Source organism: Perca fluviatilis, chromosome 13 (assembly GCF_010015445.1).
Source record: "Perca fluviatilis chromosome 13, GENO_Pfluv_1.0, whole genome shotgun sequence".
In the NCBI taxonomy this organism is placed as follows: Eukaryota; Metazoa; Chordata; class Actinopteri; order Perciformes; family Percidae; genus Perca; species Perca fluviatilis.
In genome coordinates, this window is record NC_053124.1 from 7,394,005 (window position 1) to 7,420,856 (window position 26,852).

Sequence of the window (26,852 nt, forward strand, 5' to 3'; positions counted from 1 at the left end):
TCTGTCTTCATTTCAGATCAACAAAGGTCAGTTTAGTTTAGTTTAGTTTTCGTCAGATTTTGAGACTCTAGTCACCTCATTCCGCTCGTCATTTCCGGGTGAGTCCCGACTGCCCTGCCGCCGACTGAACATGTCCGGTCGGCCAAAATGAACGCCGACAGCCCCCCAGACGGACGACGGCACGGGACACACCGAACAGACTCGAGTCACTGACCTCGCCAGACTGTCCCACGGCCGATAATCGGCTTAATGTGTCCACACCGTAACCCTAACTTGTCATGACAAAAAACGAATATTAATGTCATAAACATTTATGACTTGTTTATTAGGTGTGTACAAAAAAATCGATTCATATTCGAATCGCGATTCAAGCTCTACCGATTCAAAATCGATTCATAGAATTTCAAAAATCGAGTCATATATATTTTTTTAAAATTGTATGTCTACTGCAATCACATTGGACAAGGATCTACATTTACATACTGTGAATTGTTTGGTTTTAATTGCAAATCGATTTTTGAATTGAATCGTGGGCCTAAAAATCGATACCGAATTGAATCTTGACATTTTCTGAATCGTGCACCCCTATTGGTTAGAATGTTTGACACATTCATGACACGGTCATGTGTTCATGACCGTGCCATGTCATTCTTATGTCGATACCTTCAGGTAAAGTGTAACCAAATAGTTGCAGATTCGTTTTATGCCAATCGACTCCTCGTTGCAGCGCTCTTTACGAGTTCCCACGCTCAAAGGGTGGCATGAAGGTCCCTTCAAGTAAAGGGTTACCGATTTAATTGTTTAAAAAAGTCGTTGTTAGAGCAAAAATTATGAATATTTTCTGGTCTGGGTTTCTTCACTAGGGCTGCTCTCTCTTAGTCGACTAATCGGTCGTTTTGGTCTTAGTCAACTTAGATTTCTTTAGTCCATTAGTCATGTTTGATGCTTTTTTCATGCTGAATGACTTATTTCCAAGAAACGTACAAGCACATCTCTGGTAAACGCAAGAATTAAAGTGGTGCTTTTGCATGATTCTTTGCGGAGAAACTCAGATTTAAAGATCTGTCGATTTAAATCAACTAATCGATTAGTCGATACAGTTGAATGAGGGTTAGTCGACTAAGACTTTCTTCAATCTAGCACCGCCCTATTCTTTGCCGTGAGGATTTGCTGTTTCTCTCGGTTTCACACCAATGTGAACGGACTATCTTTGGGGTTTTGTCGGACAAAACGGGACCTTTTGAAGACCAAACATTTGGCACTCACGTTTCTTTTTTTTTCTTTTTTTTGGACATTTCATAGATCAAACGATTAATCCCAAGCGACACTGTGCAGATGAGCCTAGGTGATAATGAAAATAATCAGTCCCAGCCCTACTTGTAATAGGCATTTTCTTATTTGCTGGCACTTCATGGACCAAACTATTGAGGAAATAATCAGCAGATTAATTGATAATGAACATAATTGATTTAGGCAGGCAGCCCTAGTTTAAATGATTATCTTTAGTTAAGTCTGTCATTAAGAATATGGGGCTGCCTCCAGCCTCTGAAATGGGAGGATTTGCAACTTTTCTCAGTCTGATATTCTTGTAAAACCACGAGCTGTCGATTCGAGCGGTTTTAGACGATGCGTTCGTGGGTTCGGAGAAATTATAAACCTGCATTTTTCACTGTTTCCATTCATTTGATAGACTAAACGATGAGTGTGAGCTGACTCAATTGAAAATATTTGAAAAAAATTTTAAGCTGGAGAACGGTTGGCTCGCTGGGCAGTAGTTCCCTAAGGATCAACCTGGACACTAGGGCTGGGGCCACATGCTTTTTCCCCCATTTCTTTCCCGATAACATGGGTGCCGATTTCATTTGTACTGCGATTTCTTTTTTTTTTTTTTATTTCTTTTTTTCATTTATTCCGATTCTAGAAGTATTGTGATTTCCTTTTTCCTTATTTAACAAAAACTAAAGTGGAATATCACACCTCTAGAGACAATTATATCACAAGACATTCCTAAAAACGAATTGTTTTCTGAAAGAAACATGTCCCATGTCAGTCAGTCAGTCAGTCTGACATTTATTTCATTTGTAAAGAAGTACACAACATGGATTTTCTGCCTGGTTTGCTGCAAACGGACATGATGTGGTGGCCGTCGGTGGTACTGCATAAACAGAAAATATTTAGGTGGATCATCGGTAAAACAATCAAATAAAAAAATATCCACTCTAGGGGAAAGAATTGATTAAAAAAATCGTCGCAAAAATAATCCCGATACCTATTAGGGGTGTAAGAAAAAATCAATACACCTGAGTATCGCGATATGTTATTTTTCAATACTGTATCGATTTTCAAAAAGTCAATAGCGATTTTTTTTTTTTAAATGTTCAAATATATATATATATATATATATATATATATATATATATATATATATATATATATATATCGCCTTCAGCACAGTATCGGAATATATTGAATGTATCGTGATACGTATCGTATCGCCAGATTGTTGCCAATACACAGCCCCTAATACCTATACGGATCCCCTACTGTACACTAGAAAGGGTTACATGGTTCTTTGACAGCTGGCTCTACACATTCTGAATTGCCCCCCGCCCCCCCTCCCCAATTCAGTAAACGCAACACCCGTTTCCAAGAACACACACACACAGAACAACTTCCAGCTACTGTTGAGACTTTTGTTTTGTAGGGGCTTTGGTGGAGTGGCGAGGATGAAGCCCAGAGCAGTCAAAAAGGAAGTCGACTCTGGACTCTGTAGTCTGCACTGCTGAGTAATGATTCTCCACAGGCCACATGGACAGCATGCTGCCTCCCGGCAACTGTGTGTGGTGTGTGTGTGTGTGTGTGTGTGTGTGTGTGTGTTTTATGTTTGTGAGACTGTGTGTGTGTGTTTCAGGGAGAAACGGTGTCAGTGATACTCAGGGGAGGGGTGGGGGGGGTGGTGTTGGGTGTTTTGTGAATGATCTTGGTCTGCCCCTGACAGCTGTGTGTATTTTGTGTATAAAGTGCGGCAGTTACTTTGTGTGTGTGTGTGTGTGTGTGTGTGTGTGTGTGTGTGTGTGTGTGTGTGTGTGTGTGTGTGTGTGTGTGTGTGTGTGTGTGTGTGCGCGCGCCACTGCCTCAGGAGCCTCTGTGACCTGCTCTTACTCCACGTGTCACCAGCCATCCGTCTTTCATTGGCAACATGGCCCTTTTTTTTTCATCCCGCTGACAGCCACAGATAGCGTTGCCTTTTCCAACTTAGTCTCTTCCCAGCTGTTGTTATTTCCTCAGTAGCGCCGTGCATAAGACGCCCCCCCCCTCTCAATTATCCGCTTGAGTTTTTGATACAGAGCACGTCACAGGATGATGGCTGGCTAACGCGGCGAGACGCCGGCCGCCATGCAGCTGCTTATAGACGGGACCGAGCGGCCTCCAGGCTGACTGACTTCGGCCAACTATAGCCAGTTACTGAATCCAGTCAATATAGTTGGGGATACCGTTGCTAAAGTTTAATTTACATTCCCTGACAGTGAAAAATGACGAATCTGAATAAGCGTGTGCCCAAGTTTTGCACGTTGAGCGCGCACTGAGAAAAAACAAGTTCCTCCGCGGACAAATGTCAAACTTGGGCTATTGCATCAGGGCACGCTGGAATGTAAAAGTAATTTATTTCTTTTGACATTTACCTTCTAAAATGCTCCAGATTAGCATAGTAATATCCTTCTCGGAGCCTGTGTGAGACTACGGACTTCATTTGCATGACGTATGGCGCGTGTGTTTTAATGCAATAAAGTGGTTAACCTTTAAATTGCCGCAGTTGTTGATACTAGAAGGTAGAGAATAGATGCTCTCTCACAGCTCTCACCTTTGCTCTCTGCAGGGGGGGAAAAAAGAGAGTCAATGGCTCATATATAAAGTGGAAACATAAAGGGGAACATGCACATGAGGAACAGTTGCTTTTCTCTCTCTGTGTGTCTTTTGTGGAACTCAGTGCTGACGCTTGTTGATGATTGTGCCCTCCAGTCATAGCCTAGCGTTCTGTTTTGTGCACCGTTTCAGCCTCTCTTTAAGGCCAATGAAACCGAAGCTGTGGGAGCGCGTATAGGGCGAGCAGGAGATGCTAAGACGCCCCGGGCACGCTAACGTCATTTTTAGCAAAGCAGTGGTGGCTCAACACCCAAATCTGGAGTCCAGTGCACGCCCTCATGTGCTAGATCTTTATAGCGGCACAATAGGAAAGCAGTACCCGGTGCTGAAATGATTGGGGAATAAATGGATTTGTTGATCAATAGTGAACAAATGCATAACGAGAGTCACAAATGCAACATTTTATGCTGTTTATTTCTAAGCTTCTTAAATGTGAGGATTTTGGCTCAGTAGTTTGATATCGTTGTTCATTGAATCAAAGCCGACGCAATTAGGCAATTAGTTGATTGGGCGGGGTGGCAGTAGCTCTGCAGTGGCAGTAGGGAGTTGGGTGTGGAACCGGAGGGTCGCCGGTTCAAGTCCCCCCACCCCACCCCCCCCCCCCCTCCCCCCGTACGGACCAAAGTATATGGCGGTGGACCGGTAGCTGGAGGAGGTGCCAGTTCACCTCCCGGGCACTGCCAAGGTGCTCTTGAGCAAGGCACCGAACCCCCAACTGCTCGGGGGTGCCTTTCCTTGGGCAGCCCCCACACTCTGACATCTCTCCATTAGTGCGTGTATAGGTACTGAGTAGGGCTGGGCGATATGGACCAAAAGTCATATCCCGATATATTTTGGCTGAATATCGATATACGATATATATCGCGATATTTTTTCCGCGAAGTGAGAGCAAATGTTCAGTCAAAGCCCAAATCAAATATGACATGTCACAAGTAGTTTCATAGAAACAGTTGCAAAATCAAATAAATAATAAACCGGTTTCTTCACCTGGTTCATGATTAAATGCTCAGCTGTTCAAATAACAATAAAATGTAAACCTAAATACTGTATAACAGGAGTAACTTTTTGAAATCAAAGCTCCATAGGCTATTTGTGATTCGTTCCAAAGGTCAATTACGCTTTTGATATTAATATAATCTACTTTGTTCAATGTAATGCCTCATGCCTGTAAGCCTAGGTTATAGTCCCATTCTTCCACTTGATACTGCTTCCACTTAAGTAAACTAAAAGATGAACTATCGACTACAAAACAAAGAAATTTATTATGATCGGTTCACAGATCTGAGTCCAAACGGAAACTTCACCCTTCTGAACTAAGAGTTTCTGCTTCAAGGTGAAGTTTAAACAGACTGAAATGTCCAGGCTCATTCCTCCACTATTTATTTCTGTATGTATTTAAGCCGTTACACGTAATTTTAACGGCACGAGCTCCAGATCCTGCAGCCGCAGACGGTCGCTGCCCCGCTGTAGCTTCTTCTCCGGGCTTCGCCGCGGCAAACTTAGTGGAACTTTTCGACCGATATCGACATACAGTTCGGTCCTGGACTACGTGTAAGATCCTACCGATCACCACTCTGTCTTTGGCTGGTCCGATCTGGATCAGCGGGGACCCGCAGCAGCCAGGCGAAGCTGTGTTTTTGCCCGGGGAAGAGATGCTCGCGGCCGGCCACGGGCCCTCCGCCTCCGCTGCCGCCGGAGCTCAGATTGTTGGACGGCGGCATATATAATCATAAAACACATTGTCACCTGTTAAGTGTTATCCATGCTGTTTGTTCTTTTCATTTCCTCTATCGAACATAATTAAGCAGTACAAAAGTCTGGCATCTTTAGCGTTGATCTGAATGCTTCGGACCCCTGTTCCAAGATGGCGGCGGGTTTTGACGTATGTTTAGAACCTCACGGCGACATATCTATGGGAGCAAGGATCACATTTGAACTATATCGATATATGCGATATGGTCTAATTCCATATCTCATTTAAAAATATATCGATATATTTGTTTATATCGATATCGCCCAGCCCTAGTACTGAGCATGTGTGTGTCATTCAGGCTTGCTGTGTGTAATGTGTGTAGTAATAAAAAGAGAGTGAAAACATTGCTTCCTGAAGAAGTCTACATGCCCACTGTGTTATTTTTAACTGGCCTAAATAATTAGTGTACATTGCTCACAGAGCTAGGCCAATGTTTACACAAGTTTAAATGCCACCTCTTTCTGTACAGCAGTGTACCAGGCGGCCACTTAGCAGCCTGTTTGATACAGAGCCATTGTTATGTTTTCATTGGGTCGGCTTATGGTAAAAAAAAAAAAAAAAAAAGTTGGTGGTCAGCAGGGACAAAGTTACACAGACAAAAGCAACTGCAAAAAGCCCATTTAGTGCCATTGTTTCTGGCTTGTGTGGCAGGTGACAGTGATTTGTGCACCAAAGACACATTTGTAGGGTTTTCCCCGCCGTTGTAAGGTTAAGGTGCAGCACCCGAGCCTTTTTTTTGGGCAGCACCTAAAGCCGAATGAATGCAACTAAAAAGACTTTAGCAGATCTAATAATAACTAATAATAATAATAATAATAACTAAATTCTTGAGCAAGTTGTCTTTAAGCTTTTTGAGTGTTATGTATTTATTATGTGTTCTAGCTTTTCCTACGTTTTTAGACACAGATATGGTGATAATAACGGCCCACAGTGATGTGAAAAAGAGACCCAAAACGACCACAAAGCGAAACAAACCGACTACAAAGAGACGCCAAATGACCACAGAGACCTAAAACGACGCCAGATGAAAACAAAAATGACCAAAAAGAGACACAAAACGTTTTTTATTATTATTGAAAAACGTTACATTTTCTCGACGAAGGACGCCTAAACCCCCTTGCCAAATGCGCGCACCTAAGTCATCCACAAACCGAGGGGAAACGTTGATTTGAACAGTCTATTTGCTGCCCGGCTGATGCTAACTTTACACTCTGGTTGTGATCGTTGTGAAAGTGTGGAGGTATGGCTGTCAGGGCTGGGTACCGAGTCCAGTTCTTTTCAGGCACCAGTCGAATCGCCTCCAAAGTATCGCCTATCGAAAAAATACCTCGTCTTTCAATACCTAAAGGAGTAAATCTCCTCTTTCTCAGTGAGCCAATAAGCACGCAGCGTGCTTCGACCAAGACCTAATAATGTCTGCGATTGGCTGTCTAACGTTTCACGTCGTAGAGACACGCAGGAAAAGACACGCAAAAAGATTTGTTCCGTAATGTTGTAATTTCTTTTTGTTTTACAAAATTGGTATGGGTGGGGGGGGTGTGTGTGTATCACTTAGGAACCGGTATCAAAGTCACTGTATTGGTATATGGTACCGGTATCGAAATGTTTGAAGCCATACCCAGCCCTAATGGCTAACTGATAATAACTGTCGTTGGCGTGGTCCTCTCTCGAACCTGGAGATTTGCATGGCCGTGCAATCGCTCATTTTTTTAAAGCCAGGCCTGAAGCCGTTCCCCTCCACGCCGCCGTTGAAATGTAAAGTGGAAAGCGCTGCCGTCATGCAAACCAACTCAGTATTGCATTTAAATTACTAGTCTGTGACTCAGATTATGACCAAGCATGTTTTCGTGTGTGTGTGTGTGTGTGTGTGTGTGTGTGTGTGTGTGTGTGTGTGTGTGTGTGTGTGTGTGTGTGTGTGTGTGTGTGTGTGTGTGTGTGTGTGTGTGTGTGTGTGTGTGTGTGTGTGTGTGTGTGTGTGTGTGTGTGTGTGTGATGTCAGTGTCAGAGTTGTGACTCTAACCATGAGGCGGTCAGTGACCCAGCCAGGTCCTTAAGTGGCTTCTCCTCATCCAGCAGCCGGGTGTATTTTTGGCCTAGTAGTGAGTGGCACACTTGATCGTAATGGGTCGTCCAGGGTGACAGCGGTCAGCCTGAATAAGCGTGTGCCTTCTCGGCAGCGCCGAGCCTTGGCCAACGCGACGTAACCGATCGCCGTCTTGCCTTCCAACGCTGACGGAGGAGCCCGCCGGCTTTATCCTCTGAGCAGGAGCGGAGAGAGCGGAGGCTGCCCCTTTTTTTTCTTCTTCTTCCCTGAGCTCATGTAACCTGAGCGCCACTGCCACTGCCATTTTAATTTTTTAATTTTTTTGCCCTGTACTCACACTGCAGCCCTAAATAAGCCAGGCTGCTTTACTATTTATATTTATCAGTCGGCCGTACTTGTAAACACCCTTCGCAATGCCTTTTAACAATCATCTGTCAGGCAAGGCTCCCCGGTGGAACTGGACATTTAATTCCATTTTCAAATGTTTAATAGTAAAAAAAAAAGGATTTGAATATGGCTGGGCATTGTTTGTAAATGTTTTTAATATTATACATATAGTTTTGGTGCCAATACCGAAACAATGCTACCAATATGACAATGATTTGTTGCTAGATTTTGACTGTTTATCACCTCCTCCAGCAACAATGTCTTAACTTTCCATTTGTAGGCGCAGTACATATCCCTCAGAGTTAGGGCTGGGCAATATATCGATATTATATCGATATCGTGATATGAGACTAGATATTGTCTTAGATTTTGGATATCGTAATATTGTGATATGACATAAGTGTTGTCTTTTCCTGGTTTTAAAGGCTGTTCTAGCTGTTCTATTATTTGCCTTTTCCCCACTTAGACATAATGTCCACATTACTGATGATTATTCATCTAAAATCTCAGTGTGAAGATATTTTCTTAAAGCACCAATGGTCACCCCTAGAATATTGCCTCTATCGAGGTATTTCGTCAACAATATCGTGATAGCTGATTATTTTTTTTCCCTATCGCCCAGCCCTACTCAGAGTTTCCTATTATTCCACTGTTCAACGGTGAACACTTTCTGCCGTTTCTCACCACAGCGTGCACCGTATTACCCACCGGGCCTATCGGAGCTCCCAGTCCAAGCGCCCCCTCGCCTCGTGTCGCTCCTGGGAATCAGCCACTGTCACCTGGCAATACAAAGGCTGTTTTATGCTTCTGCGTCGTCAACTCCACGCCGTCGCTCCTACGCCGTCGTGACCCCTTTTGGAGTTCTGCGTCGGGAGTTGCTTTGCATCGTGTTGCGTTTCGCCGCCATTAACGCTAGGGGGGGGCGATAAGTCTGCGGTTATTTGCGAGGTGTCTGCCAGCCAGTTTGTTATGTTAGCAAGCAAACTTTAGCACCAACTGCCCACAAAGTGCCGCTTGTTGGCGAAGTGCTAATTTCAAAACGTAACTGACATATAGACACTTTAGAAAGGGGATAACCCGTCACTGTAACCAAAATATGTCTGAGTTTATTTGCATAGCTGACGTCAGTGAACTAGCATGTTGCTACTCCTCACAGTAGGCTGCTTGAAACGCCGGCTATCAACACACAGGACCAGTTGACCAATCACGGTCCTTGGAGTCGTCCACCTCGGCAAAGTCACACATTTTTGGAGGTGCCACGTCGAGCTTCGAGGGGTCCGGGGCCAGCGCAGAGGGTCAATTTTGACGCAGAAGCATATATCAGCCTTATGTCTGGCCTGCCAGGTTGACGGCCGGCAGTCGGGGGCCGATGTTCACTCTCTTGTCCCGCCAACATGAACATCACACTGACAGGCCAGGCAGCAGCAGGCAGCCATCTTTTTATTTATTTATTAAATTTTTTTTTTATCAAGCAATAAGTGGGTGCTCTGCTCTACCCAACGGGAGATTTCTTTCACAGAGCACACTGGGCCTGTCAGCACAGTGCTGGGAGCCAGGCAGCACCTTGCAGCTCCGCTGTTGTTGTTCATCAGTAAACAATGACTCTCGCGTGCTAATCACCGCTGTCAAATAACGGTAATCAGCCAGGGGATGGTTCTTTCTGAGGTCTGAACTAAAACATCCAGTTTATCTGTAATTCTTTCATCTTGCAACGGCCCGTTACTGCCAACGTCCATTCAGAAATGGACGTACAATACAATAAAAACGTTTGTTTGAGGCTGTTTTTGGTGCATTTTTGTTTTAGGGCTGGCCAACAGGGAGACAATCAGATATCGCCATATTCTTGTCCAAATACCTCGATGTCGATATTGCGATGATGTTCTAGGGTTGACTATTGGTGCTGTCACAAAATATCTTCACAATGAGATTTAAGATAAATAATCTTCAGTAATGTGGATATAATGATATAATGAGTGGGTAAAAATAATAGAACCGCTAGAACAGTCTGGTAAGTTCAGAAAATGACATCACTTGACTGTAATGCAGCCTTTAAAACCAGGAAAAGACAACACTTGTCATATTACGATATCCAAAATCTAAGACAATATCTAGTCTCATATCACGATATCAATATATCGCTATATTGCCCAGCCCTATTTTGTTTATTTTATTTTGTGTGTAGTAATAACATGTCATCAAGTTGTCTGCAACCTGTAGATGATTTGATCTGCTTTTGCAACGTGATTGCTTAGATCGGTTTCTGGTTAATGTATAATTATTATTATTATATTATCACTGTAATGTTAAATACATTCCAGGTGTTAAAGTTTATTTTCATGTTAAACCGATTTACCACTGGACTTCCATATTCAAATATATTCCGATATCTGGACATTTGGCCCCTGGTATGGGTCAAATTTCGACATGGTGTGAGCATGTAAGAAACCGTTTGGCTCAAGGTCCACTTTATTTTTTTGTTTGTTTTGTTGTTGTAACTTTCAACCTTATCTCACGGTCTTCTTCAGAAGAGTTTTCTACATTGCCATTAACTGAGTCCAACGTTTGTGGAGACGTTGGTGTCTGCCCTGCATTTTTTAATTCCTCTGCTAAACTAAATGTGAACAGATCCAGGAATATGTCCTACATATATGTGACAACCACCTGTTGGCTGCTTGTCTTTGGGAATCCGGTGCTCAGAAATGCAAGGGGCCGTTCCAGCAGCAGTGTTTTCCGACCTTTTAATTGTGCGGAGAGTTACAGTAGTGTGTTTTTAGCGCTCGTCTTTCTCTCGTTGGTGGTGCTGTTCTTATTAACCTCGGAAGGCCTTCCTCTTTTCCCCCTCGCCTCTACGAGACGCGAGAGCCGATCGTGTCCCCCGAGTGGGCGAGTTCCCCCTCTTCCTCTCCTCCCCGAACATCTTTTGAATTCTTCGGAACAGCTGGGTGAACATCTGGGGTGAGTAGGGTGCTGTTGCCTCCGCTCGGTGTGGATGATGGCACCCCCCTCCCCCCTACCCAACCCAGGCCCTGCTTTCAGTTATCCCGAGTCATGCAGCGGTCAGCTCAGAGTTGGAACTTCTCAAGTTGATGCAGTGGGAAGGCAGACTAATTGCTTAATTGGTCATTTGTTTCCCCCTTAGCTTCTTGTTTGCTCTAGCTCTCTTTGCTATGCTACACCACTCGGCTCCTTCCAGTTGAGTCCTTAAGCTTGGCTTAAAAGTTGAATTTATCAAGTAACGTAGAGAGTTTTAATGCTTTAGGGCTGCAGTGAGAGTACCTCGCTGCCCTAGCTGCTGGGACTCAGCGGTGTGTTTGCCCTGTGCGCTTCGGTGCGGTTATTCTTACAAAAAAGAGAAACGCTAACACGATGTGCAACTCCTATGATACCAGGGTTCCCGCGGGTCCTTAAAGTCTTAAAGGTCCTGTGACATGCTGCTTTTTGGATGCTTTTAGTGGTCCCCTAATACTGTATCTGAAGTCTCTTTTTATATAGGCCTTAGTGGTCCCCTAATACTGTATCTGAAGTCTCTTTTATATAGACCTTAGTGGTCCCCTAATACTGTATCTGAAGTCTCTTTTATATAGACCTTAGTGGTCCCCTAATACTGTATCTGAAGTCTCTTTTATATAGGCCTTAGTGGTCCCCTAATACTGTATCTGAAGTCCTTTTATATAGGCCTTAGTGGTCCCCTAATACTGTATCTGAAGTCTCTTTTATATAGACCTTAGTGGTCCCCTAATACTGTATCTGAAGTCTCTTTTATATAGACCTTAGTGGTCCCCTAATACTGTATCTGAAGTCTCTTTTATATAGACCTTAGTGGTCCCCTAATACTGTATCTGAAGTCTCTTTTATATAGACCTTAGTGGTCCCCTAATACTGTATCTGAAGTCTCTTTTATATAGACCTTAGTGGTCCCCTAATACTGTATCTGAAGTCTCTTTTATATAGACCTTAGTGGTCCCCTAATACTGTATCTGAAGTCTCTTTTATATAGACCTTGGTGTCTCTCTCTTTCTCATGGGTGGGTCAAATTCTCTGGGCGGGCAAAGCAGAGAAAGGGGGAGGTAACCTTGCCCCTTATGACATCATAAGGAGCAAGATTCCAGACCAGCCCATCTGAGCTTTCATTTTCTCAAAGGCAGAGCAGCATACCCAGGGCTCGGTTTACACCTATCACCATTTCTAGCCACTGGGGGACCATAGGCAGGCTCCCAAATTAGCTTGCTGGTACAAACGGTACACAGCGGCGGCTAACCTGCATTGTTTCAACGACGCAGAACAAAACTGTCAGACTCCCTCGCTGCTCCTCGACTGGAGGCTTCGACTGGTTTTGTGCCGCCGCCAGAAACTCAAAGGTCAGAGGGGTTGTGGGTTCTTCACGCGGTAAGCCGACCCGTTTATACAACGTTCTAACGTTACCGACAAAATAAAAGTTAGCTTTGTAGCGATCGTGGGATTTCCCAAACCGGATAAATAGCGCGTATTTACACAAAACGGCTTTGCTTACCCCATTGTGGTGTAACTAAGATGTCCGTCGGCGAAATTCACACGTAGAAGCTACTTTTAACACAGAGCCCCGTCAGCGGCACAGCCGATGTGATCCAAACAATCCCAGTAAGGGTTAACTTGAGAGTGTGAGTAGTTCTGTGTGTTCCACTGGGGTTCCTTATTTATTTTTCTGAATACAAATGATGTTGACGTGGAAATGGCGGAGTAATATTTGAAGTGATGAGCCCGGTGTGCTGTCATCAGCGATGTATTGGCTGTCGTGCTGATTTGAACACCTTCTATAAGTCCTGACCAATCAGATTGCCTTTTCGCATCTACTTTTTGTTTTTGAGGATGCACAAGGACTATAAGGACATTATTAAGCTATTGAGTCAGTTGGTAATGTTATTAATGAGTCAATAAATTCTCTTTCCTATCAAATAACATTTTTAGGTCTTGAACTATATTTGTGGTGGGCTTTAAAAAGGTCTTAAAAATAATCACATTTGACTTCAAAAGTGGTGCAAGAACCCTGGATATGAATTGTTAAAGTAATTGGAATTTTTAGCATCCGTATCAGGATAGGGTGACTTGTGTGGCTCATTAGTGATGTAGAAGTTGGCTGCACCATATGAGGGAAAATATGCGATACTGTTGTTGAATATCGCAATAACAATATTACTCACCATAAATAAACGGATATTATAAGTGTTCTCAGTTCTGCATTGCTGCTGCTTCCAGCGTTCTGCTAAAATGCAACAAATTGCTTTTTGAATTTAAAACCAATGAAAGGAAATCATTTCCAACATTCTTTTTACAGAACAAATTGAACATTGAATTGGATATAAAAGGCACCACTAAAAAAAGAATTTCAAAGTGCAGTTATCTGCTGATATTTTCTTTCAGCTAACGCAAGAAGTGTTTTTTGCTTTCCTGTAATGGTTATTGTTTAAAATATTTCAATATTATTGCTGCTATGATACTGGAGTTCTGATAGCAAAAGCCATTTCTTGTGCTCAAATGTTGAATGTTGTCTAAACACTGAAATAAAGATCAGTTCAATTTTAAAATTCAATGCCAGCCCAAACAGCTGTTGCGAGTACATTGCCCGAATAAAATACAGTCCAAAATTGGCAAAACATTTTTGATTTGAAATAAGGAACTCTCTGATCAAAGTAAAGGTAAAGAAGAGCAGGTGACCGAGAGAAAACTACTGTTTTGATAATCAAATGATCATTTAAGTAATGTTCCAAGCCAAAAACAAACAAACATTTGATTGTTCCAGCTCCTCAATTGTGAGAACTTAATGAGCGTACCATGCACAGAATATATATATTTTATATATATATATATATATATATATATATATATATATATATATATATATATATATATATATATATATATATATATTTTTTTTTTTTTTTTTTTATTTATTGTTTTTTTTGGACTGTCGGATGGACAATTTGTACGTCTCCCCAGACATTGCGGGTTGATCCCCGGCCCCTACAGCTCGTTATCTCCGAAGACTGGATCTACCTCAGCGTTCACTTTGAAAGTTAGTCTACTTTTAAAACAAATGTGTGTTCAGCTCGACTCCTCGTACAGCTGGGGAAATGTCAGCGGAGAACGTGCTTAACCCTTCACTCCTGCAGTGGAAGTGTTCGTTGCTTAAACAGCGAAAGACATGGCCGTCCCGGGTTAATAGGTTTGTTGATGGAGGATCTCAGACTGGTGTACATCAAAGTTTAGTCAGGATACTTTTTTAAAACCATTTATTTCTTTTTAATGGCTAATGTTTGCGCCTTGGTTTGCCTTGTTTGTAAAGCGTACTTATAGAGTATCACCCAATTCTGTGTTAAACTTAAGACTCTTAGATACTAGACGCAGCCCAGCTGGCGTGCGCAAATGTGACGTCATGGGATCGCTGTGACTATTTATACCCGCGCTGGTGCTCGCGACACTAGCTGCCGTCTTCTCCTGAACAGCGGTGGCGCTAATGAGCAAATGCTACCGACGTTGCGACGGTAAACGACGGCAGAACTGGCAGCGGCATTGACGTCAATGCTTGGATTTGATTGGACGACCTACATTCGTCAGATCAAGCCTTTCATTCACCATAAGAGGGCTCCTCTTAACCCAGTAAGTTTACCAGAGAGACCTGCAGTCACTCAGAGTCCTGGCATCCGGTTGTCGGCGAACTCGTTCAAGCCTCCTGTGCCGCTGGGAAAAAAGAGCCGTGCGCGACCTCTGCTCCCGCGCTATACATTTTGACGTCACGATGGCGCGCGCCACCTTGGATATTTTGCCTGAAGACCCAGTAGGATCGAAACGTTGCATTTATATTAAATATGGGAGTTTAAAGCAGTGTTGCGGACGTTCAATTTTTTCACTTTAAGTACATTTATTTTGTCCTGCACCTGCCAGAAGATGGGATGTGCACACAATTACTTTTATAAAAATCTAGTATAAGAGCCTTTAGGCTTCTAGCCAACTTCATTGTCATTTCCCACATTTTAGAAAACGGGTCAAATTTGACCCGAGGACAACAGGAGGGTTCATGCGGAGTAAGCTCATGAATGCAAAGTGCCCGCGATTCACTTTGGCTCGCTCTTAGACACAACTGCCTCCCCCCTTCTTTTATTTATTTATTTTTTTTAAGTTGCCGCTGGTGGCCCGGGGTGGGATATCCTGTCCCCTCTTCGACACGTGACATGTATGACTCCGCTATGTGTGCTAAGCGTGTGCTAGCGCCGGTATGTTGCGTGTCGAAGGGCTTCAACGCAGAACAATGGTGTGTGTGTGTGTGTGTGTGTGTGTGTGTGGGGCGAGCGAGCCAAGGCCATGCGGCCTTGTGGCGGATTAAATTAGCAGCAGTTGTTTATCGTCTGGCCCCCGTACGGTCCATCTGCTCCGCTCGGCCCCGTGGACTCAAGCTCTGCTGTCAGGCACTGCTCTACACTCTCTCTCCCCCGCCCCCTAACCTTCTTACAAATCCCTATGCCCATGTCCGCACGCACACAGTTTGCAATAGCTGCTGCAGTGTCCACCTGCAGCCCAGCCATGACACAATGTACTCAGTGCAACCTCTTCTGCCAAGAGTGCTCTGGCGTTCCTCTATGCAGATTAGCCATGTGCTAATTGTGGTTATTTATTTATTTTTCTTATGGAGGAGAGAGAAAGAGGGGGAGGAGGGGGAAAAAAAGGGAGGGGAAGCGTCTTTCCTCCAGAAATTGATTAGATGACTGAGCAGAAAAAAAAGAGACGGTGCAGTGGAGTGTTTGGAGTTGTGTTGCCAGCCGGTTGTGCGTATCGGAGACTGTGTGTGTCGCTGCACGTGGAAAGTTTTGTCATCAGTTCTGTGAACGCCGTCGAGTAGGGGACACACGTTTTGGCCCTCTCCTTTTTAAAATCAGCCTTTTTAAGCAAAAGTCGGATTGATTCTCGCGAGAGGTTGTCATGATCATCATTGAGGAGCGTGTTGATAGTGCCGTCCTTGGTCCGAGTGAGAGCTTTAGTAATGCGCTTCTCGAAATCTGGTCCATAATTAAAATTCTCTAGATTTTTAAATTCGTAAAGTGCCTTTTATGACTTCCCACGAGTGGCTAAAATAAGTTACAAATGAGAAAGTATAAGCTCAACACAGTAGTGGTTTTACTACCATTTTGTAACCTGAATGAACTTTGGGTCTTTAGATCTATCAGAATATACCATTCACCTTTTTTTGGAATGAAAAATCATCCTTTCAGCTGAGACGGTTTCAGAAACACATTTGCTTTGTTTTTGTGTGTGTGTCAGTGTGAGTGTGTGGGAATCTCCCTTCACATCATAACTACAGACATTCTTTTTCTTTTTTTATGTCACATGCATTTTATAATGATATACAAAAGAAGTCCTATTTCTGTTCTGGAATTGTATGGATTCTGATTTAGAGCTGAATAATATTGAGGGCAAATAACACTGCACTGTTTTTTTTCCCCCAATGTATGTACATATGTTACTATGCTGAAATGATGTGTTCTGATTGGAGAACAGTTGGAATGATGAGTTATAAGAAATAGGGGTGGGAAAACAAATCAGATCTGTATGTATCGTGATTATTTTTTGAGACTTTTTTTTTTTTATTATTTTTTTTACCAATGATTCTCCTAAATAGTTTCTGTTTATACGGTCCCGCCAACGATAACTACATCGTATCCGTTTTCACGTGCAGTGACTGGTTAATGTGCTTTTACGTCCGTTTTGGTGAGCCCAGAGGGAACATATGGCATTTTAAAAGTAGCCTACATTTACGCTAGCTAGCTAACGGTAGACTACAGAGAGCGGGGGGTATTTTTACGTCTGTTTCGGAGCGACAGAGGGAAAATATTTCAGTCGACCCGTTAAGTGGAACTGAAATGAGGAACCGAAATTTGCGTTCTAATCCGGTCCGATTCCTACCGGTTTGCATAGGAACCGGTTCCATAGCGGAACCCGTTTTCGGTACCCAACCCTACATTGAAGTGAACCGAGCCGAACCGAGCCAGGTCTTACCAGCACGTGTCGGTTGGCCGGTCATGGCGCCAGACCTTGGTTGTATTCATTTCTGTTCCCAGGCACGCGGAACCAGTCGTGTTGCGTGCCTTATCGTCTTTCCACTGTCTCGATCTTGCCCTCGCCGCCTCCAAGCCCCTGACATTTTCCTTTTTTGATACATCCCAAATCACTCTCTGTGCTAGACCCTGAACAATGAACCGCCACGCAGATTTCCAAACCGACAAATAACAGGTTTGGACCGTTCTTCAAGGTTTTACAAATGTGGGAAAACTGGCTGAATCTGTGTATTTAATTCACCTGTTATTTCCCCCTTCAAATATGTTCTGCATTTAAAAAGACCCACAACTAATAAGCAGGGCTGCTCGATTATGGAAAAGAATCCTAATCACCATTATTTTGGTCAATATTGAAATCACCATTATTTAACGCGAGTACTCCTTGACTTTTGGAAAGATGTTGCGTTCATTGAACTTAAAAAAACGGTGAAACAGTAAACAAATCAACAGTGAAAACACCTTGAACTGTGAAACTTCCTTTCCAGTTAAACTATATATTCTCATTCAGAACACTTTACACATTATTTCTCAGCCTTGCACCTGTAATGTTTAAAGCAGTGCTACTTTTTAATCATAGTTGTATTGGTTATGATTTAACTGAACTGTAAACTCTTAAGTTCAGAGTGGTGGGAAAATGGAATCGGAATGCTCAAGGTCTTTACTCCACAGCCCCCGCGCTCCAGCCTTGGCGTGGCACTCCTAAAGAGCCACTCATTTTTTAAAGGTCCCATGGCATGAAAATGTCACTTTATGAGGTTTTTTTAACATTAATATGAGTTCCCCCAGCCTGCCTATGGTCCCCCAGTGGCTAGAAATGGTGATAAGTGTAAACCGAGCCCTGGGTATCCTGCTCTGCCTTTGAGAAAATGAAAGCTCAGATGAGCGACTCTGGAATCTTCTCCTTATGATGTCATAAGGAGCAAGGTTACCTCCCCTTTCTCTGCTTTGCCCGCCCAGAGAATATGGCCCACCCATGAGAGAGAGACATCATGGCTTTAAAACGAGCAAAGTGGCAGTTGGTCAAGGCCACACCCCCACCCTCCACTCTCCTCAATAGCTACAGACACAGAAATGGCACATCCTACGGAAAGCTCATTGTAGGACTGGCTCTAGTGGCTGTAATTCTTCACCAAGGCTGAACTTTGGGAAAGAGACTTCAGATACAGTATTAGGGGACCACTAAGGTCTATATAAAAGAGACTTCAGATACAGTATTAGGGGACCACTAAGGTCTATATAAAAGAGACTTCAGATACAGTATTAGGGGACCACTAAGGCCTATATAAAAGAGACTTCAGATACAGTATTAGGGGACCACTAAGGCCTATATAAAGGAGACTTCAGATACAGTATTAGGGGACCACTAAGGCCTATATAAAAGAGACTTCAGATACAGTATTAGGGGACCACTAAGGCCTATATAAAAGAGACTTCAGATACAGTATTAGGGGACCACTAAGGCCTATATAAAAGAGACTTCAGATACAGTATTAGGGGACCACTAAGGTCTATATAAAAGAGACTTCAGATACAGTATTAGGGGACCACTAAGGCCTATATAAAAGAGACTTCAGATACAGTATTAGGGGACCACTAAGGCCTATATAAAAGAGACTTCAGATACAGTATTAGGGGACCACTAAGGTCTATATAAAAGAGACTTCAGATACAGTATTAGGGGACCACTAAGGCCTATATAAAAGCATCCAAAGAGCACCATGTCATGGGACCTTTTAATAACTGACACTCCCAATGGGATGTTGAGGGATGTTGCGGGATGTGGAACGGCGTGTTCAGACGTCAACCACTTAAATGTGAGGAAAACGCCAGTAAACGGATCAATGAAGTCCTGATCACGTACTGTAGACCGGCCACGGCTATATCCCAGCCTGCAGCACACAGACGTGTTAACAGGATCCAATGAGGGAGAGGAGTAAAAAAAACAAAAAAAACAAGACCCCCTCGAGCCGGTTTAACATCCTGGATTCCCAGGATTTATACTGAGCTGCAGACCACGTACTTTTTTTATTTTTTTTTTTTTTTAAAGATTATTTTTGGGGGGCATTTCCGCCTTTAATGGACAGGACAGCTAGGTAAGAAAGGGGGGAGAGAGGGAGGTTGGGGGGGAGACATGCAGAACACCGTTACAGGTCGGACTCGAACCCTGGACCTCTGCGTCGAGGCATAAGCCTCCATGTGTACGTGCGCCTGCTCTACCCACTGAGCCAATCCGGCCACACGACCACACCCTTTTGAAACGCCATTGTGACGCGTTACGGGGCTCACCGCTAACTTTTTCAAGTGGTTGCCGAAATTGACAATAAAGGTCGCCATGTTTTAAACTGGCTATGTTTGGAGCAATGCGTTTCTTGTGTACTGTGACTCTACCACACACGTTAATAATGAAACACTGGGTGTCCTCCCCCAGGTTTATCTTGAGCGTCAAAGACTTCATTTCCTGCATTCTGATACACTTCTCTGCACCAGTTTATGGCGGGAATACCTTTTTTATTTGTCCTATGAGAAGGAAAACACAGATGCCGTTTAAACTATATCCAAAATATGACCGCAGTAAGGGGGCTTTCACATCAGGGCCCTGAGCCTGGATCACAAAAGTCGACCCCCCCCAAAGCAACGAGGGCAAAATGAAATAGGCTACTTGTATTTATGTTAAATGTGCGGTGAAGGGAGGATACTGGCGTCAATGTAGGCGGCGCATTGGGGCCCGGTGTTGTTGCGTATCATTGCACGTTTTTTTTAAGTGTGGCATATGGAAATCCTGGAGCTTTCAGAGTGGGTATGCTGCGTGATGTTAGTGTTTACTGGCGTGCAAGGCAGCGAAGTGTCTGTTGCCTCTAAGGTCTTTTTTTTCGGAGCATCAGAGAGCAGCGCAGACGTTTAGGTGGCGCCGCAACGAGGCACCAAAATCCGCGTTGCTATCCCGTCCGGTAGATACCGGGCACCGCCGCCATATTAGCACAGGATTTTAACATGCGCCCGTAAGGTGAACGGAAAATCGCTTCGCCTCTACGCGTGGAAAGCGGTCGCGCAACAGCTGAAATGTGCTGCGTTTTTAAAAAAACAAAACCCAAATATTAAAAGAGGTGGTTGCCAAAGGGGGGGAGGGGGCAACCAGAGGCCACAAAATGCTTGCCAATTGACTCCATCTGGTTCGGTTACTGACGAGCCCTGTGTTGTGAATGCGTTTGCATTAGGGCTGCACAATATATTGTTTTCATGAATAAACACATAGCGAAAGGGTGACGTATCGCGGAAGACACTCCAGATTATTTGTGTCCGTTAAAAGAAAAACCATTAGCAGAGCTGCACTCTGAAATGCAACTGTCATTCCCTTTTTTTTTTTTTTTTTAGTGGTACCTTTTTATATTCAATTCAATGTTCAATTTGTTCAACAAAAGAGAGCTGGAAATGATTTCCAACAAGCAATTTGTCGTGTTTCTACAGACTCCTGAAAGCAGCAGAAATGCTGCTGAGAACACTTTATGGTGTGTATTTTTCGCGAGCAATGTTCCTCGTGTCGCGCAGCCCTGTTTTTACGTGACGTTGAGCATGGTTTAGGATTTAGCATGGTTAGTTGGGAGCTTGTCGGTATTTCATCTGCGACTTCTTTTTTTGCAGCTCTATGTGAAAATGATTGCTCTCAAACTGGAACGGTCCTTCAAGGTTGCATCGGCCCATGTGAAAGAGTTTTATTATTTTATATCTAAAGGCGATGATAATTCCGCACTTTCGTTACTGCATGACGAGTTGGTCACAGGCATGTAAAACAGCATTAAGGCCCCTGGAATCATTGTACAAAAGTTCTCTTAAGGTTCATGACAAGAAATCTCGGCTATTTCACCATGTCATATTCTTAAAAAACATAGTATATTAAGTTTTGAAAGCATAATCATATATTCAAATCTCTGTCTTTTGTTCAAGATGGTATTGCAGCTCCTCCGGTTAAAAATTATATCTCACTGAGCTCAGAAATTACAACTCGAGCGACTCGGTGGACTGTTTGGGGCGAGTGTAGGATTCCTCAGCGTAAAACAGCATTCGGCAGCTCAGCTTTCTCAAGTGTGGCTATCAGACAGTGGAATAAGTTGCCAACAGAGCTGATAACGTGCAGATTTTAACATTTTTCTCATATCGGGCCAAAAAATGGCTTCTGTTAAAACAAACATGCTCACATAATGTATAGTAATTGATGTGTATGTGGGAGTGTATTTGTAAATGAATTCTGAGGAACGAATGAAGGGTGTGATCATTTTAATGTTGGTTTTGGGATGAATGTGTTAAATTCATTTGTTGACATCAGCCTGCCCAGGGACTACAGGTGGAAACTAGCACATGTGCTACAACCTGGTATAATGCATCTCTCCTGTCTAAGGTTAATGTATATTGTACGTTGTCCCTGTTTAAATAAATAAAGAACAAATACAAATAGCAGTGTCCAAAGTCACTTGTTTTAGGGTGGCTGGTGGGTAAGTGAGACGCGAGAGAGACGAGTGGTTTGTTTGGGGAACGTGAGCGCTGGTCCTCCCATGTGGCTCAGGGAGCGGAGAAGGCCCTGGTTGTAGTCCCTCCCCCCGCCCCCCTTAAAGTAGCTCATTAAGAACGAGCTGTAGCGCGTTTCTATCCCGTGGAAGAAGTCACTCCAGCGTTGTTTGAGGGGAACGTGAAGTCCTAGGCCATAATCGGACTATATGAAATGAAAGGGAATTTCAAAGTGGCGTCTGCATCACCGGTCATCTTTAGCAGCGTGTTGTGCGGACTCCCATCATGCCATATTGATGTCGGGGAGGGAGGAGATATGGTGGTCCTTTCTTGCAGACTGGGGTTAAAAGTGCATTACAGGTCACAGGAGAGTGCCTACCGGTGCGGTTGGTAATGACCCTGGGGTAATGCCCCCCCCCTTCTCTTCCCCTCCTTTCCAACTCTCTCACACACACACACACACACACACACACACACACACACACACACACACACACACACACACACACACACACACACACATACACACATACACACTCTCCTGAACCTGGAGGAGCTCAGGAGAGTGTGGCCTGGGGGGAGGCTAGAGGGAAAACCTGGAGTGGAATATGTTATCATGGATAATGCTGAGTGACCGCCCTGACAGCCTGTTGATTCCCCCCCACCCCAACACCTACAGCCCCCACCCCCACACACACTAACACACACACACACACACACACACACACGCGCGCATATAGCTTCACACACACCCCACACTCCTGCTGAGCCCCCCGACCTCCTCTCTCTCATTGCAGCACTGTCATTCATAGAGTGCCAAAGCCTGCTGCTTTATTAAAGCCCAGGAAGAGCAAGGCCTGGCCCAGGTTCAAACAGCAGTGCAGCTGGGACCTGTTACATTTTCGGCAGACTGCCCTCTCAGTCTCGCTGGCTATAAATAGCCCTGGTGGTTGTCTCCCTTAACCAAGGAAAAGAGGTTTTTGGGGGAGGAAAAAAAAACACACACACACACACACACACAGATTAATAACCGTGGGAAGCAATGAAAGCTTTGTGTCTGCTGCCCGAGGTCAGCAGGCCAGGAGGTGTTGCTACTTCAAAGCCCACCATTGTGGCTCGTACTTTTCGACTTTCCGCCGCTGCACACGGACTGCCAGCGGTGCGGTGAGTTGACAGACAATCGGATGACAATTTTTTAAATTAATTTTTTTTGTTATAATCAGGGGATGTGTTCTTGTTGCACTGAGGGGTGTTGTGTTTGGGGGGATTCCACCAAACTCCTCTCTTACGTACACAGCATTAGACACTTTATGGACTTGGCTCCAGCTGTTGACAGGGGAGGCTACCTCATTATGAACCCCCCCCCCTCCATCTCTGCTATCCGTTTCCCTCCCCGGCTCTCCAGCCAGAAAGGCCGTCTGGCCCAGTAACGTTGCCTGCCCAGGCCATGTGGATCTCCCAAAGCCCAGAGTCCAAGCCAGCCAAAGTCTGCCCACCCCCACACACACACACACACAACCCCCACCCCCCCCCGGCCTCTATCCTGACGTGGCTCCAGCTGAGGGGTGGGCCAGCTCCAGACACTTCCACTTCCTTAAGCTTATTTTCAAAGAAACCCTCCCCGACGTCTCCGCCGTAACAGTATCCACCCACTGGCACAATGATCTCCTGGGCAGGGAAATGCTCCTGGCGGATGTAGTGGGCTCATTCATTCATTCATGGCCAATTTTTCCCTTTCTAGTAGTAGGAAAGTAAATCCACTACTGTCCCCCCCACACTCCCCGTTGTGCTTTTTTTTCTATATTTGCTTGATTATACTGTGACTGGTTTATGACATGATGCTTGCACGACACACTGCAGCGGGAGTCATCATTTGTGTTCATTGCTGAGTAATGCTTTTTTCAAGAAAACCCACTAAAAAGGGTTCCAAAAATAACTCTTTGACTTTTCCTGTCACATCACTGGATTCTGAATCCGTTGCATCATTAGGGGACTTGTTGTGGCGTGTTAGGGTGGGACTGCACAGTCTAGCGAGGGCAGCAGACACACACCATAACCGTCAACCCCAAAACCAATGACCGTCAATTGCCTCTAAAGTCCAACCTTGTTCCATACAGTTGTAAAGCTGTGTTGAGCTCATTGAAACCTTGCAAATTCCCTCTGTGTGTCCTCCAGCCTCCAAGCCCAATGGACCAGGTAGGGAAGATGCGTGGCCAGCCATATGTAGGACCCAACCCTTACTCCCAGCAGCAGCAAGGGCCTCCCACAGGGCCCGTACCCCAGCAGGGAGGCTCTTACCCAGGGCAGGGCTACGGACCTCCGGGCCCTCAGAGGTATCCTATGGGGATGCAGCAGAACCGAACACCTGGCGCTATGGGCGGCATACAGTATGGACAGCAGGTCAGTAATGATTGATTTTAGATGACCCTCTCTGCACCTTCATTGTAACTTTGCACAGCCTCTCTTTTGACGTTACAGTTTGACTCAAAAAGGCCAAATAGGTTTTCTAAATGAAGACGAAGATGTCTACGCAGTGGAGCGCCTTCAATCACAGCGTCAGCCCAGTGATTTCAGTTTGACTTTGTCGAGCCTTTTTCCCAGCTGGATCAGTGAGATGAAGGCCATTCAAACACATCATTGTGTTGATGAGAAGTTCTAGGTTTACTTGAAGCCACATCTGAGACTTTTGCTGACCATTTCTTGAAAAGATGTTGATATAACTAGTCTGTGCTTTTCCCTAACTTGAATACAATCAATAATTAAGACGATGCATTAGTAATCGGAGCACAATGTAATGAAGATGTAAACTCAGATCAGTCTATAACTAGGGCTGGGCGATATGGAGAAAATCAGATATCAACGATATTTTTGACCAAATACCTCCAATATCGATACCGCAACGATATTGTAGTGTTGACTATCGGTGCTTTCACAAAATATTTCCACAATGAGATTTTTGAGAAATAATCATCAGTAATGTGGATATAATGACTAAATGGGTAAAGACAAATAATAGAAAAGTTATAACAGTCTGGTACGTTCAGAAAATGACGTCACTACTGTAATGCAGCCTTTAAAACCAGGAGAAGACACCACTTATGCAATATTACGATATCTAAAATCTAAGACGATATCTAGTCTCAAATCACGATATCGATATAATATTGATATATTGCCCAGCTCTATCTAGAACTACTGTTGGGATTTGGAGGGCAGCATATTAAGAAACCATTATCGGGGATTTGTCCCGCCCACTTCAGTAAGAAATATTGTCCAGTATTGTTTTTTAGTTTTTTTTGTTTTTTTTTACAGCCTGTAGTGCTGCTGGGTGAGCTGAGAAAGCGATGGGCTCGCATCACCACCTCCAAGCCACACATTTCCATTTTTACTTAAAGTCTAACCCAGGGAAAACCAATAAGTTATTAAAAATGAAAGACCCCCTGCCTTAGGAGAGGACATTTAACAGGGCCTTTTATGAGCGTCTGTGCTACTTGGTCATGATGCAGGGCATTGTTCGAAGTCGGCTCACCGTTTAATTATTATTAAGTATTTTTCACATTCCTGTTAGTTGAGGCAGTGGAGCGGTCAGAGTTGGTCTGTGCCTTACTGCTCCATGGATGGTGGAAATGGTAGCATACAGTAGGTAAGTCCCTTTATGGAGCGGATCCATCGGACGTCAGCTGTGGGGTCGTTTGCAGGCGGCGGGGGTTGAAACAGGGAAACTGCTGACCCTCCATAAAACCACACGTTGTTTTTTTTAAATTTTATTACACATTAAATAAATGAGATGTATATTTTGGTACCTTCGGATAGAGCCGACTACTTGCTGTAGTTTCATATTTAGCACACTAACACCAAAGAGGTATTGATCTTCCCACATAACTCTCGGCAAGAAAGCAAATAAGCGTAGTTCGAAATTGTTGAACTATTCCTTTATGGCCTCCGTAGCCAAAGAGACAGGAGAGCGCTCTAGAGCTCAGGAGCAGGAGGGGCCGAGGTGGGGGCTGTTCGCTTCCTGCATCCGCATGTCCCAAGTGTCCTGGAGCAAGACACTGAACTCCAAGTTGCTCCCGATGGACAGGCCAGTGCCTTGCATGGCCACTCCGCCACCGTGTTGTGTGTGTGTGTGTGTGTGTGTGTGTTTGTGTGTGTGTCTGTGTGGCAAATTGTAAAGCGCTTTGTCCGGTAAGGTAGAAAGGGGCTATATAAATGCACTTCATTTACCATGGTAATGGAACAAAATGAGTATGTGAGGTAATGACGCTAGAGTTGTTTTGTAGTTTATCTTTAAAAGAAAAAAAAAAAGCTACAGCTGGATTTCATTAACTTTATAATTCGCTTTGCATGACAAAAGGGAACTGTTTAGTACGCTTAACTACCAGGTACCATGTTTGAGGTTGCATTTCAGTGGAGTAAGCCTGAGAAAAAGTTTTATTTTTCAGTCGAGACTCGGCGTTTGCATCGAAAATCGGTCCTCGTTCGAATCGTCGACGCCAAGAACCAGCAATCAATTAATCCTTAGACGACGATCTAAAAGAACGGAGGTATCGGAGAGCCCAACCAAGCCAAAATGTAGCATCTTTCCCCACCTGAAACCAAAAAAAATCACCTGAAGAAAAACGACTTAAACGAGAGCAAGCCGTCCCCTTTTCACTGTGTGGTGTGTTTTCACGCTCGAAAGCAAAAGTTTCCCCTGGAAAATTCAGGTCGTGTGTCTGGGCACAGTGGGCAGCGCTGCCCGACCGCGTCGTCCAATTGAAAACCCCACCCCCAGCTTGCCGTAGCTACTTACTCATAGCTCGGAATACCAACCCTTCTTGAACTCTCTCAGCCAGGCAGTCGGTCTCGACAGACAAATGCATGCAGGGAATCCCGTAGAGTGAAGCCTTTTCTTCGCCGTCGGCTGTCTGTGGTCTCGTGCCCATTGTGTGGTGTGATTATCTCATACTGGGCCTGCCTGGTGTCTGACCATGGACCCGATAAGTGCCCTGCAGCGAAGGAAACGGCTTCCCTCCCTTTGTCCAGACCGATACAATACAGCCACTTCATGTTGTTTTTAGATGTGTGGCAGTTCTCTACCGTCTCGTATTCTCTTTTGAATTCTTGAGTAGCTGAGAACCCCCCCCCCCCCAAAAAAAACAACGTGGCTTTTTTTTTCTCT

At 44.2% G+C, this 26,852-nt stretch overlaps 1 protein-coding gene across 1 annotated transcript in view; it reads left to right on the forward strand.

Annotated features, from left to right (window-relative positions):
- arid1ab (AT rich interactive domain 1Ab (SWI-like)) overlaps positions 1–26,852 on the forward strand; it is a 72,334-nt gene that overhangs the window by 12,522 nt on the left and 32,960 nt on the right. Inside the window, 1 exon segment of the mRNA XM_039820079.1 lies at positions 23,867–24,091. Within this exon segment, the coding sequence (XP_039676013.1) occupies positions 23,867–24,091 (225 nt within the window).